The sequence below is a fragment of the Bombyx mori genome, chromosome 23, assembly GCF_030269925.1.
Source record: "Bombyx mori chromosome 23, ASM3026992v2".
Lineage (NCBI taxonomy): Eukaryota > Metazoa > Arthropoda > Insecta > Lepidoptera > Bombycidae > Bombyx > Bombyx mori.
The window spans coordinates 7,232,453-7,247,292 of record NC_085129.1 but is presented as its reverse complement, the minus strand read 5'-3'; the positions used below and the strand labels follow the sequence as shown (position 1 = coordinate 7,247,292).

The 14,840-nt window shown below is 32.8% G+C and overlaps 3 protein-coding genes across 3 annotated transcripts; 2 read left to right on the top strand and 1 right to left on the bottom strand.

Annotated features, from left to right (window-relative positions):
* Positions 1 to 75: 75 nt before the first annotated feature.
* On the top strand, positions 76 to 8,494 carry LOC101745356 (organic cation transporter protein). Its single transcript, XM_038019178.2, has 6 exons — positions 76 to 720; positions 1,842 to 2,194; positions 3,181 to 3,588; positions 3,684 to 6,510; positions 6,624 to 7,031; positions 7,517 to 8,494. Exons 4-6 carry the CDS (start codon positions 6,164 to 6,166, stop codon positions 8,223 to 8,225), a joined length of 1,464 nt encoding a protein of 487 aa, XP_037875106.1. The 5' UTR covers positions 76 to 720; positions 1,842 to 2,194; positions 3,181 to 3,588; positions 3,684 to 6,163; the 3' UTR covers positions 8,226 to 8,494.
* Positions 1,848 to 4,365, top strand: LOC119628348 (organic cation transporter protein). Its single transcript, XM_038019328.1, has 3 exons — positions 1,848 to 2,194; positions 3,181 to 3,588; positions 3,684 to 4,365. The coding sequence occupies exons 1-3, from the start codon at positions 1,848 to 1,850 to the stop codon at positions 4,363 to 4,365; spliced, it is 1,437 nt and encodes a 478-aa protein (XP_037875256.1).
* LOC101745058 (lysocardiolipin acyltransferase 1) lies at positions 8,348 to 14,803 on the bottom strand. The gene is made up of 7 exons (XM_038019179.2): positions 14,550 to 14,803; positions 14,379 to 14,485; positions 13,223 to 13,502; positions 12,658 to 12,854; positions 9,933 to 10,111; positions 9,494 to 9,597; positions 8,348 to 8,738 (listed from the first exon to the last, which is right to left on the bottom strand). The coding sequence occupies exons 1-7, from the start codon at positions 14,599 to 14,601 to the stop codon at positions 8,494 to 8,496; spliced, it is 1,164 nt and encodes a 387-aa protein (XP_037875107.1). The 5' UTR covers positions 14,602 to 14,803; the 3' UTR covers positions 8,348 to 8,493.
* Positions 14,804 to 14,840: the final 37 nt, after the last annotated feature.

The window sequence follows — 14,840 nt, the reverse complement described above, 5'->3', positions numbered from 1 at the left end:
TTTAACTGGAACGCATTACTCCTTCGTGGTAGAAATAGACAGAATTCGATAGCTACCCGTGCGGGTTAATAATGCGCCCTACACCCAATAATTACGCAAACTATCTTTTTTCTTTATTTCTCTATCGTAGAAGTTATTGGTAAGCATCGATACCCTGGTGAGTAAAGTGAATTCTACAGATTAGCTCTAGGCGCAATATAGAAATCTTTCAATTCCTTTGAAATAGAAGCTATCCTGATCTTTAGAGAGAAATGCTTAAGAAGGCATGACGAAAGATGGATCATCGGACATTAGCGACCAGTAAAATATATTCTATTTAAAGCAAAGAGCTTAGGTTCTAAATAACTGTTTTATCAATTGAAATTTATTATATCTTATAGAAATTTAGATTATGCTGTATTGAAATAATAATAAAACAATACTGTCATAACGTAACAATGATAAAGTATATTTTAATATGACGTTCTGTTAATTTATTTTTGTGTTGGTTTCAACTGACGTGTCAGTATTCAACTCAAGCTGCTGTAGAGTAGACCTACAATTTCCTTTAATATTTTTGTGTATAAAACTACGTTAGATCGTGACCACTAAACATTATTTTGCATAGAATACAGATAAAGATGTTTTTGTGATCCATAAAACGTGTGAAATTGGTTTGTGAATAAATTACTTGAAAATAAATTTTACGTCAATGTCAGCATTTAACTAATTTGACTGAAGGTAAGAATTTGAATCAATCTTCATTAAAAATACACGACAGTTGTTTTTTTTATTTTTATTAAGTGTCCATGGCTCGTATGAGTACTGACATCCTGCAATGAAATAAAAATCGTAAAAATTAATAAATTTGCACCTACTGGTGGTATATCATATTGTGAGCCCATACGTGTAGGTACTACACTACCCTGCTTAATGTACGTTGTTAGGTTGGGTTCACGCAGCATTATCATGCACGTTTATGTGCAGTATATGTCTTAACCAATGAATAGTGGCACATAAATTGTACATAGAACCATTCAGATTGGGTTCACCAGGCATTGTCATGCACGATTTTACTGGTGGTAGGACGTCTTGTGAGTCCGCAGGGGTAGGTACCACCACCCTGCCCATTTCTACCGTGAAGCAGTAATGCGTTTCGGTTTGAAGGGTGGGGCAGTCGTTGTAATTATACTTGAGACGTTAGAACTTATATCTCAAGGTGGGTGACGCATTTACGTCGTAGATGTCTATGGGCTCCAGTAACCACTTCACATCAGCTGGGCTGTGAGCTCGTTCACCCATATCAGCAATAAATAAATAAAAACTTTTATTTGCAGTATACGCTTTAACGAAATTAATATATAAATGAATAGTTGCACATACATTATGATAGAACCGTTCACATGTCGTTTGTACTGCGAAAAAACGTACACTGTTTAAGCGAATACTCAATGGACTTGTTAAACAAATCGAATGAACTTTAAGGTTGCAGTGGCACATAGCTCTGTCTCGTTCACACGTTCAATTTTACACGAATGAAAATCTACCGTGAATGTGACACACGGGTGACTGTACGTTAAAATAAAGAATACAAAGAAAACGTGCAGGACAATGCCGTGTGAGCCCATCCTTACCGTATACGATACTTTAGTATCCTATCTGATATACGTTCCGGGCTGAAGGGTATAATAATATGGTTTATGTCTGTATTTGTATTAGTATTTTGTTATTAAGTTACGTATTGCCAAAAACAAATTATAGACATCAATTACAGGATCGAAATTACAGCAAGATCCAATTATTATTATTTTCAATTTTCAAAACATTGTAAAAATTAAGTATTACAATTGTTTCTGTTTCAGTTCATCATGTCGAATGAAGACGCGATTGAGACAATTATAGGAGCATTCGGGAAATACCAGACCTGGATAGCTATTTTAATAATAATCGGCCGATATCCCGTCGAATATCAGTTGACCAATGTTGTATTTATTATGCCAAGTGTTGAATATATTTGCTTGGACGAAGGTGCAATGAACGCAACGAATTATTGCCCTTGTGAGAATCCTAAATACGATACGAGTACCATTGTAAGCTCAGTGACCACAGAATGGGATTTGATATGCGATAGATCATCTCTTGCATCTTTGGCGCAATCTATGATGCAAATTGGTATTGTGCCCGGAAGCGTGATCTTTGGACACATTTCTGACCGGTTTGTTTTAATCTACATAACTATGTGGCTCTGGTTGTTTTATACATAGATATTTTTTTTTAAGTACGCATAATTACCATATCTTCAGTCCTGTGGCCAGATAAACTTATTTATTCTTTTACATATTAAAATGAATATTATACGTATTTGTCGGCGTTAAGCTACGATTTACACACATAAGTTCTTTTACAATGAAAATACAATACAATTCTATAAAACTTTAACATTACTTGTTTACAACAAAAAGCCACGCCTGAGTTATTCAGTGGTTTTTACACAATTAGCCATTTTGTGTTGGTTATAGCAACTACAACTTCTTTTATACAAACAAATGTAATTACTGCGAAACAATTCACAAAACATAGCTTAATATTCAAAATACATATTTTAGTGATTTTACATGACTCACATTTAATTTACTTTACATGAATTACTTTTAAGTAATATTAACTAACATTGTTATTATCCAGCCTAATAATAGATGGCGCCAAAAACATCATTGCATAACAATTACAATACTTAATTAAATTATTAGTACTGTTAATTATAATATAAATTATTATTAATATTTATGCTTTATTCATATTTAATCATTTATACAGTCATTTGTGTGTTTATACAATAATATAAACATTAAACATATTCTGAACATTTTCACATCAAAATAGTGTCTGCTAATTATTAAATATGGTAGAATAACAGTTTTGTTGCTAATAATAAATAAATATTAACATAGAATAAACTAAACTATATATTATTATGTTAATTATTGCCAACAGTGGCGTTTGCGCCCATATATTCGTACTCATGTAATCAGATTCGGATATAAAATGGAGAACGCGTATTATAAACATTTCATTCAATTCTTTTTCAAAATGACAAAATAATGATGACGATGATAACGTTTAGAAGTTCTGGTACATAAAGCTTATTTTGAGCTTTTTTTTTCATCTTATTCACTTATTAAATTAATAATGTATTTTCAGGTATGGCCGTAAAATAGCATCAATACTATCTTTATTCTTTCAAGTAGTAATAGTTGCCATATCGGCTGTAGTCCCTGAGTATTGGATGTTTCTCGTTTGCCGATTTGCTATTGGAATAACTGTTGGCGGAACAATGCTATGTACCTACGTCCTAAAAGTTGAATTAAGTGGGAAATCTTTTAGGCCATATCTAGTGGGTCTAGCAGAAGTTGCCTTCGTTACCGGATACATGACACTTCCAATAATAGCATACTTTGTTAGAGAATGGAGAACCTTGCAACTCGTAACTTCTCTTCCTTGGCTCTTTATTGGATTCTACTACTGGTTAATTCCAGAATCGCCACGATGGCTTATATCGGTTGGCAAAAAACAAGAAGCAATCAAAGTACTAGCCTACATCGCTAAAAAGTATGTATATGCCGTTTATAATGTTTTTTTACTATCCTAAATTTATTAATGAAATTCTCCGGAAGCAATTACTAGGATACCATTATTGTTTTCAGAAATAATCGACCTACAGATAACATAGAATCCATTATTGATAAAATCGAGGACGAAAAACCTGGATCAATGATGGATCTTTTCAGAACACCAAAAATAAGAGTCTACACTGTAATAGCGGCAATAGTTTGGATGCTGTGCGCACATACGCATTTCGGCATTAACCAATACATAGGACGGCTTCAAGGAAATGTCTATCTGAACGTGTTTATCTCAGCATCGTGCCTAATACCAGCGACTATTTTGGTTGTTGTCGCTACTCTATACTTCAGAAGAAAAATAAGCATTGTGACCAATTTTACCCTAGTTGCACTATCATTGATTGTGATTATATTTATACCGGGTGACTTAACTGCAGTAAGAAATGCCTTTGCAATTATAGGTCAGGCAGGCGCATTTACATCTTTTGTTCAAGTATATTTATATTCTTCGGAAATTTTCCCTACAGTGATTCGAAATTCGGCTATGGGTTTCGCTTCAGTATTCGCCCGAATTGGAGGGTTCGTCGCTCCGTTCGTCGTTAATATAGGAATCGAATGGATCTCCATCACGATATTTAGCAGTTTGGCTTTATGCGCAGCTGGTTTGTGTTGTTTCTTCCCAGAAACCAAAGATATTACTTTAATAAATACAATTAAAGAGACCGAACGAGCTCAAGATAAAAGACAAGACCAGCGGCTGTGACAATGACAATACATTTACATTGTATGTCTAAATCGTAAATTATGATAAATGTACGACATAAGAGATATTAACTAATGTTATCAGATAATTTTACATTGCTTAGAACAATTAAGTGACACATATACACATTGTACATCACGTTAAAATCGATAAAAAAATGCATTTGTGAATGGATCTGCTATGGTTAAATATAGTTCAGTAACTTGCTTTTTTGATGAGAGCAGTTCATTTTTATAAGAAGATTTACTTTACAATCAATACGAAATAACTAATCTAAGTGTATACTTAATATTTTCGTGATATTATATACGTATATATATTATGAATCGACCCTCTTTATATTACTTGTCTTAACATTTATGTTGATATGGAGCAATTTGGAGAGAACCGTCACTCATGGAAGCAACAATGTCGATTAGCAGCCAACAAACTGCAAATTTCTGTAACTTAAAAAAATTCTCACATGATTTTTTTGGAATAAAACCACACCTTACATGACCTCTTGCTCCATCCGTTTTCCAACGAACCTAGATACATATTAGGATATTTTATAAGCTGTAACATGGTTGTGATTATAACCTTTCGTTCAAGAAAATATTAATCTTAACGTGTAATGTTTATATACAATTGCAGTTAATTTTAGTTAAGTCTGTAAGTTTTTTTTCATTCTTTGTCATTAGATCAATTTGTTTATTACCAGTGATGTTGATTTTATTTACGTTTAGGGATGGTGATATTTTCGACGATTTAAATCCTGTTTTAGTATTGATATTCTACTGCTATTGAGCAAACTTACAGATTTAAAGAGATATTTAGTTATAAAAATATTTACACTGTGAGAATAATTTTTATTATTATGTATATATATTAAAGAAACTAATTCGTATCGTAATAGTAGTCGAAATTTTATCAAGTCGAAATTATAGTTGAAGTCGATTCGTTTTATTATTTTTTCGTTGTTTTTATTCGTTTTATTATTTTTGTTTTTGATTGTTGTTTTTTCATTTCCGATACATTTAGTTGTCTTCATTTCTCTGTTAAAGAATTGGTCGTAAGAAGCTTAATTCGTAACTCGGTTGAATATCACTCGGGTTTGAGTTAGGCCCGTGAATTGAATTCGTGATTTCGATTTCTATGTATTTTTATGAATATAAGTAACTATACTTGAGACCTTAGAACTTATATCTCAAGGTGGGTGGCATATTTAAGTTGTAGATATCTATGGGCTTCAGTAACCACTTAACACCAGGTGGGCTCGTCCACCCATCTAATCAATTAAAAAAAATTAAATAGAATAATAAATCAATAAAGATAATCATTTAAAATTATTCCAATGATTGGGGCAATCTTGATACATAGCGTATTTTTGTTATTGTAACATTTGTAACGCTAATTAAATAGCAGTTAGACACAGTTTCAAAGGTAAGATTTCCTAATTATTGGATCAATATGTTTGTTTTGTGCGTTAGTTGAAAATTTAATTGCTTTTTTACTAAAAAGATTTTTTACTAAAAAGAACGTGAGTTTCTTCAAGAAATAAATAAATGAATTCAAGTATCTTCACGGAGAGTTTGTTCGTACTCTATGCAATAGCACGTCTTCAATCAGATTAAACTTATGCTCTGTATAGTCGTTGTTGGCATTATCAAAGAGCGACAGATAGCGCGCGAGTGGTTTCAACAAATAGGTGTTTTCATTCAACAATAGTCACAGTTCAGCGTGACCGATATTCACTAGTTTAGTGTAAAATGTATAACAGTATTTAACTGCACATAATTATTTTCAATTTCTTCTACTCATGGCGGCTGATGACGCAATAGAAACTACAATAGGATCGTTCGGAAAGTATCAAACGTGGATTCTTATGTTAATAACTTTAGGGCGATATCCCGTTGAATTTCAATTGGTCAATATTGTATTTATTATGCCCAGTGTTGAATTTGTTTGTCTCGATGACGGTGCATTAAACAGAACGAATTATTGCCCTTGCGCAAATCCCAAATACGATACTAATACCATTGTGAGCTCAGTGACCACGGAATGGAATTTAATCTGTGACAGAACATCCTTAGCATCTTTAGCACAATCTATAATGCAAATCGGTATTATACCCGGAAGCGTGATCTTCGGATACATGTCTGATCGGTTAGTGACTTCGTTTAATACTGACAAAACATTCATTTTTATTTTTAAATCTTTATTAATTTAGCTAATGCTTCTGAAAGTTTAAATATGAAACATTTTTTTCACTTTTTCAGGCATGGCCGTAAAATAGCATCGTTACTATCACTGTTTTGTCAAGTACTAGCAGTGGCCATATCCGCTATAGTAACCGAGTATTGGATGTTTGTCGTCTGCCGTTTTGTTATTGGAATTACCGTTGGAGGCACAATAATATGTACCTACGTATTGATAGTTGAATTAAGTGGGAAATCTTTTAGGCCTTACCTAGTGGGCCTATCAGAAGTTTCCTACGTCACTGGATACATGACACTTCCGATAATAGCCTATTTTATTAGAGACTGGAGGACCCTGCAGCTTGTAACTTCACTTCCTTGGTTATTTGTCGGTTTTTACTATTGGTTAATTCCAGAGTCACCACGATGGCTCATATCAGTTGGTAGAAAAAATGAAGCTATAAAAATACTCACTTACATTGCCAAAAAGTACGTGTTTATGTGAATAATATTGTTTAATTTTTAAAATAGTACCTACACAGCCCGAGATATGGTGGGCTCTGTCTACGATTTTTTCCACGCCATCTCGTAATGTTTTGAGGTACCCGTATGCTAATATCCAAGCAAACAATGTGTAAGTACCTCGGATATATATGAGAGGCAGGGGCTCGACTGTATCCCTATTGCTGATGTATATGAGCAATGAAGAGCTACTAACCAGGTGGGCCGTGTCTCTCGACAATGGCATCGAATGATTTTCGCGTAAAATTTTGTAAAATATGCTTTTTTGCGTAATCACGTTTTTTTTTTCTACACGAAAGATAATTCACTGCAAAACTTATTTCAAATCATACTTTTTCGAGATATGAGAATAGATTGACGTAAATATACATTCAATAGTTACTCGTTTAATAAAACAATGATATGTTTAATTTTTTTGGCTTAATCTGATTTTACAATAAAATTGTTCACAGAAATAAGAGGCCTACGAACAATATCGCAACCATAGTCGACAATGTAGAAAACGAAAAGCCTGGATCAGTAATCGATTTGTTTAAAACATCTAAAATCAGAATGTATACTATAATATCAGCTTTAGTTTGGATGCTATGTGCACATACATATTACGGCATTAACCAGTACATAGGAAATCTACAAGGAAATTTGTATTTAAACGTCTTCATCTCAGCGATTTTCCTTATACCAGGCATTGTTTTAGTCGTGATTGCCGCCCTATATTTCAAAAGAAAAAAAAGCATCATGGCCAGTTTCACAACAGTAGCTGTATCGTTAGTTATAATTGCGTTTATTCCAGGGAAATCAACTACAGTGGATATTGCGTTTGCAATTATAGGTCAGACAGGGGCGCGGAGTGTTTTCGTCCAAATATATCTGCACTCTTGCGAAATTTTTCCTACAGTGATCAGGAATTCTGCTATGGGATTTTCTTCAATTTTTGCTCGAATCGGAGGCTTCGTCGCTCCGTTCGTTGTTAATATTGGAATCAAAGGGGTTTCGGTGGCTATCTTTTGCAGTCTAGCCGTCTGTGCAGCTATATTGTGCTGTTTTCTTCCCGAAACAAAAGGGATTGTTTTAAAGAACACAATTCAAGAGACAGAACAATGTCATGCCAGAAAGAAATCTGACCATGCCGAGAAAACTGCAGATAATACATGTATCTAAATGATAACATATAAAAGACTCGAGCACTCAATAAACCGCCCTAAAACCTTCGAGAAAACGGTGTCTTGGATCTTGTAAAATATTGTGTTAAAGGATTATTAATTAGATAGATAACAAGAAAATTATAAATATCTTATTTACTTTTATTACTATTTACAATTAAAATTTTGGCAAAATAGAGAATTCACAGACAATTCAATAAAGAACTTAATTTAAAAAAAATTCAAGTACTTAATTTACTCACACAAATATTAAAATATCTATACATTTATGGTGTTTCATTTTTGAGTAGCCTGTATTGAATGTTCTGAAAACCACCTAAATAACATGTTACTATCACGAATAATACACTATGGTACAAAACCCAAAATTGAAACATTACACTACAATATATAGCGTAGGTAAATAATAAATTTACAATTGTCCAAAATGTAAAGCCTGCTTTAGCTACGATCATCGAACGCGGGGACCTGTATGCGGGAGGTGTCGTTGTTTCAAAATCTATGAAATTACCTGTGAAAAACAAACAGTGAGCGTAAAAAAGATGCTTCCCAAATCTTCCTCTCGATTATATTTATCGCCCCGACCTTGGTTACTTAGCCCATCTAGAGATAATAAATATCATGGATAAACAGCATTGCTCGTATTCATATCGAATAATGCCAATTTTCGACAGACGACGAGTTTCAAATTCTAGGCATACTAAATAAGTACTTCAAAATTCGTGATTACAAACAAAATTTTGCAATCAAGATATACCTAATATAATCAAGGTATATAAGAATCGTGTAAAAAAAATATATTTCAATCTGGTCGGTATTCGCAGTCGGATCCGTTTGGCATACCTAAAAATCGCTCGCTCATAAATTATTGAGCATGATTATTTTTTTTGACCATTTTCATCTCTGTTTATCTTTTTGTACTTACCTGCCTCTATTGAAAACTATTATGATAAATTCAATAGCGAGATTTAATGGTACGGAATTACCATTCGACTTTTAAATTTCGACTTCAACGCTCCAGTTAAAAATTGAAATTTATAAATATAAATTTATAGGGTCGAAGGTGATATTCAAGTTGTGATATCTATGGGCTCTTAAAATCACATTACACCGTACACACGTTTGTATATCCACTGACGCAACAAATAAAAACGTATGGCATCGTGAATTGTGATTGGCGTTCAACAATAAGAAGAAAAAAAAATTGAGTTAGACTTCTTTTAGTGATTAAAAATACTCATAGCCGGGTGAATCAAGTTCAGTTACCTTCTTTATGAAATTTACGAAGACTAATTTCCTTTTCACCCCATCTATCGTTTAACCATTTCTTTAAATCTTCCTCATTGTATGGTATTTTATCTATCGAATACCTGCAATATAATAAATCCACTGATAATGAATGTCTGCGAATAAAATTTTAATTGATGCTTGTAAAAAATATTGCATTATTAACAAACCACTCTATCTAATTCAAAACGATGACTTGAAATTTTATTAATTTAATATTAAATTCGAAAAAAATATTAGTAGTAATTCTTATAGTCACGCATTTTTTTACTGATTAGGTGCAACAAAACTCATACAGTACGAACGTATATTTTGTATTGCTTGTGTGTATCGAGTCACGAAAGCCTGGTTTGCAAGTAAATTTTTTGCTCAATTTATTTATTTTATTCCGAAGACTCGAAAAGAAGAAAGTAAGTACCTTTTAAAATGAAAGTACACATTTTTAGGTATGTTTCCTTTGGCCAGATCGAGTTCGGTCTGTGCGGGGTTATCGTAGGCTAGGGTGACATCGTATACCGAAGCGAGCCCGGTTCCTCGAAGCCGTGAGCACAGCGCTGACCATCCAGTCAAACGAGGGTGTAAGACAAAGTCATATTTCTGTGAAGAGACAAAAACTAAAACGTGAAGAAAATTATGTAAACGTACTCAGCTTAGCCACGTCATTTCGGATCCTCCCGATCCACTAACGCTGCTTTTAGATACCGGTCAAGCACCGGTCATCGTCCTCGTCGAACCAGTCGCTTGTGACAAAGGGCTCGACGACTAAATTAACCCACAGACACAGCCCACTGAGTTTCTCGCCGGATTTTCTCAGTGAGTCACGTTTTCGATCCGGTGATAGATTCTGCGAAGCACGGCTTTTGCTAGGGTTCGTGTTAGCAACGTCGTCAGGTTTGAGCCCCGTGAGCTTACCTACTAGTTGAGAGTACGCTGAAATAGCCTCTCAAGGCTTAGGTAAAAAAAAAAGCTTAGCATGGTTGGCAGTGGTGACCTTTAAAATGAAGAGAAGAAACTATTGTGACAAAGTAGTACCTACGTCCTAAGAATAAATAATAAGCTTACGTCAAGAAAAAATATCTACTGTCACACTTACTGCCCAGCTCTATCTGTCCAAGTCATGAATTTTGGTTTGAAAAATGATGTAACTATTATACTAATTGAGACTTTCATCTCAACTCTCAAAGCGGATAGCGGAAATAATTTTGCTAATCAGGGGCCCCGGTGAACACTTAATATCAGCTAAGCCGTGAGCTCATCTGCCCATCTAGAATCATAGGAGGAAAAATTGGCCTTTCCTACCAATCAAATAATGTGTTTATTGTGTTTGAGACCATTTCAAAGAATCGATTCGATCAAGATCTTTTATTCACCTTCAGATGACGATAAATTTCTGCAATCTATGTACTATTATCATAGCACTCGATGAATAGACTAATTAGATTGAAAACCGATACCTGATTCTCAAAAATCAAAAAAGCCGTAGTCTACTTTTTACACGGAATAGATAAATAATCTTCTAATCGTCACTTTTTAGACCAAAAAAACTCATATATTTTGGACTTGTCATTAGCATTTATTGGATTCGACAATTTAACTATATTTATTAGATTAATTATGCAAGCTATCCCAATGGTCGAAAATCGATAAAAATTACTGATATAAGATTAAAATACATTTTATATATTGATTACATTTTCCCTTTTTTTGCTATTGATATTTTGATAATTAGCAATTTTTTCTATTTGTACACTAAAGTACAATATAAAGCCCAACAGCTGGTAAATAAAATAAAAAGAAAATCGGCTGACAAACAAAGATTAAAATGTAAATGTTTTGTCTTTATCCATTTTGAATTAGACAAATAAATAATATATACAGTGCTGGTCATATAATTAGAAACACTTGTTATGAATAAAGAAAGTATAACTTCAACGTACAAATGTTCGTAAAAAATATACACATTCAATAATTAATAATCATGCAATAAAATAGCCACTAAAATAAAAACTCATTAAATGCATAAAATCTAAAATATATCTTGCTTTTAATAATTACAAAATGTAATTTACACGTGTAGGAGTTTATTTTATTTTACTGGGCGCCTGGACGCCCAATTAGAAACATTTTAAAAAAGCATCCATAGATTGTTCTTTTTTCTGAAATTGGAGTATAACATTTCTTTCTTGGCTTTTTATATTATTTGGCGGCAATACCAAATTTAATCTGAATTTTATTTTGTTCAAAACGGGCAAAAATAAAAGTTGTAACGCGTCAACTAGGCAAATAATTGTTAATTTAGATATAGATCATAAGTGGGCGTACAAAAGAATAGCTGAGCATTTAAATTGTTCTGTTAAGAATGTTTTTGAACTGCACTTGTGTAGTAGGATTTATATTGTTTTTCTAATAAATGATAAATCGTTGAACGTATTGTTATCCTATTTATTGTTTAATTTCAAAATAAAAAGATTGCGGTGAATTATCTTATATAATGTCAAGGACCATTAGTAGTGTTTCTTATTATACGACCACCACTGTATACATGTATATATTAGTAATATAAATGTAGCAGATTTCTCTAATAATGAAAGAGAAAGCGATGTACATTGAAATACAATTTGATCCTTTCACTTTTGAAATTTTGGAAAAATTAAAAACCTATGTTTTTAATGTCGAGAATTCTTTGCACAGTTGGGCGACCATAATCATGATTGTCATAGCTTCGTACATTCTTGCAATACGTGTCTCTGAATAATAGCAGTTATAAAATACATTACACTTATGTTTGTTATCATTTTATCACTTATTCTATCTACTGTATTAGCAAATAGATAAAGCATTGAAATATTAAAAATTTTAAACTTGAATTGTAGCACCTACCGCGGTCAGTGTCATATATTTTTAGGTTAACAATTACGGGTATTGTTATATGTATGATACTCTCTAATTTCCCGATTTAATTAGTTACTGTAAATGTATCCCTATGGCTTAAATGCAAATGACTTTCTCGTTTGTTCGCCAATGGATGAAGATCATCTCATAAATAGAAAAGAGTGATGTATACAAAAAAGGCTAGCTTAGTTGAATCTATAATAATAAAGTTAATAATAATAATAAGCTTGATCATATAATAAACAACTTACAGGCAAATTGTGAGCAACAGCAAAACTGTCGCTTCGAATTTTATTGCTCTCGCTCAAATCCGTACCCTCGGGGAACAAAACCAAGCGATAATCGTATTTCAAACTTTTATAGTAGTCTACAAACTGATTCAAATTATTGTTATCTTCTTGCCAATTTCTTTTCACGTACAAAAAGAAGTTTAGTTGCATTATCCACCCTGAAAATTTATTTATTCATTATGCAACGTCAAAGACAAACCGAGAAGAAAGAAAAACAGAGAAGGCTAACAACAAAGCTAAGAACTTCCACCGAGCGGGTGAAATTGCTCGGTAGACCAACGGTTCCAATGTTATTTTTCGGAACCTATATATCTGTAAGCTTATCTTGAAAATATCTTTAGCGATATTAAGGCATCTGCCAAATATTAAGTGTACTATGATGGCCCTGCTAACACATTTGTTATAAAACGACATTGATAAACATAATAAAGCTTAAAAATTGAATGTTGTATTTCGGTTAACCATCATTAATAGAATTTTATTGATAACTGTAATACATACAATCGTTACACATCACCAAACTTACCTATTGCGGGAATGTTTTTGATTCCGTCTTTTAAAACGATTTTGATTTTTGATTTCCCTCCAATATCGAAAACACTTCCAGGTTCCTCTAAACCATTTAATTGCTCTTTACACACACGACAATCTTCATTTGGGTTTTGCGTAGCGTGATATAAAGCGATCCATACATAATTCCAATCAACCCTGGTTCGATGATTCATTATCATGATTGTTTTTTCATTAGGATTGACATAGTCGCCGAAATGATGTAATCTCGTAGAGTAACAACATTGGAAAAGCGCCTACGTTAATAAATTAGTTAGGTTAGATTTTTCTGTTTAATTAATGCTCTTAATGACTGTCCACTTTGCTGATATTTTATTTTAGCATTATAGGAATGTAATAGGGATTGGTGAGGATGCATCTACAAGTATGTATTCATAATTAACGACCTACTGGTAATTTGTAATGTTAATGGCTCCTGGGAAGTCTTCAACGTGAGTAAATTCAAAACTTTTCTATCTTCAAATTAAATGCAATAGTAAAAATTAATGAACAGCAATGATTATTTTAAATAACAAAAACGAAAACTTGTTTGCTAAATTGATAATTAATAAAATACTTTAAGAATGAAATGTTTTAAAAAACATATACATAATTAATTTATACTCCATGATTTTGTAATAATTCACTGCTAATTTTATTCATTTATTTATTTGACTCTATGTATAAAAATAATTCTACAGTATTCACTATCTGTCGACCAAGTCAGAATACTTGTATAAATCACCGGTATATGCATTGCTACGTTATAATAGTTTTGATTTTATAAATTCAAATAAAATGCAGCATTAACCTACAATGAGGTATAACTCGAACCTCGTTATTGTATCAAGTCGGGCAGCACTGAAATTATAATATTAAAGGGCTCCCTGTAAACACTAAACACTACAAAAGCTTGATTTGTCCATATAAGTTAAGAAAAATAGGAAAGCATTGGAAAAAATATGAATTTTTCCGTATATTTATTTAGTCTAATCTATTTATCAACAAAACTGATTTTTGAAATACACAAAAAATCCATGGGCAATTTCCGAGTGCGCCTTCAAAAAGTTATTAGCAAAACAGTGTACTGTTACTTAAATAAGCTTTCTTAATATAACTAAAGGCTTACTTACCACGGGAAATAATTCCCAAAGTTCAAACAATGCGTCAACAACTTTTCTGTACAATCTATGATTTATAAACATAAGATACAGAACAGGACAATACAGGATATAAAAACCTGAAAAAAGGAAACTTTTAGTCGTCTAGCATGTTCTTTTGTAGGGGAAATTTATGTTAATTACCTGATATTATGGTATAGTACCAGACGACGCAGAGTAGGGACTCTACCGCCATGGCGCCAAAGACTAACTGACGAAGAGAATTCCGAAGCCTTAGTTGTAACGAAGATTAGAGCCCCTACAGTATACCGTTAAGTACTTTTACGTCACCCTTCACAAATGCACACTATTCTACTATTTTTAAGCAAAGGTCAGTTTTGTAGATAAAATATTTTGAATTTAATTCAATGCCTCAGCCCTACGGCTCATTTACGTCTGAGTCTTAAATGATTTAAAATATGTAGGTATGTATTT

Excerpts from the sequence above, each read along its gene's own strand:
- LOC119628348 (XM_038019328.1), top strand. The coding sequence starts at position 1,848 with ATGTCGAATGAAGACGCGATTGAGACAATTATAGGAGCATTCGGGAAA. Across the intron at positions 2,195-3,180 it reads TTTGGACACATTTCTGACCG|GTATGGCCGTAAAATAGCAT; the intron begins GTTTGTTTTAAT and ends ATGTATTTTCAG. Across the intron at positions 3,589-3,683 it reads CTAGCCTACATCGCTAAAAA|AAATAATCGACCTACAGATA; the intron begins GTATGTATATGC and ends TATTGTTTTCAG.
- LOC101745356 (XM_038019178.2), top strand. The coding sequence starts at position 6,164 with ATGGCGGCTGATGACGCAATAGAAACTACAATAGGATCGTTCGGAAAG. Across the intron at positions 6,511-6,623 it reads TTCGGATACATGTCTGATCG|GCATGGCCGTAAAATAGCAT; the intron begins GTTAGTGACTTC and ends TCACTTTTTCAG. Across the intron at positions 7,032-7,516 it reads CTCACTTACATTGCCAAAAA|AAATAAGAGGCCTACGAACA; the intron begins GTACGTGTTTAT and ends AATTGTTCACAG.
- LOC101745058 (XM_038019179.2), bottom strand. The coding sequence starts at position 14,601 with ATGGCGGTAGAGTCCCTACTCTGCGTCGTCTGGTACTATACCATAATA. Across the intron at positions 13,503-14,378 it reads TTTGGGAATTATTTCCCGTG|GCGCTTTTCCAATGTTGTTA; the intron begins GTAAGTAAGCCT and ends TTATTAACGTAG. Across the intron at positions 10,112-12,657 it reads CTGTTGCTCACAATTTGCCT|AAATATGACTTTGTCTTACA; the intron begins GTAAGTTGTTTA and ends GTCTCTTCACAG.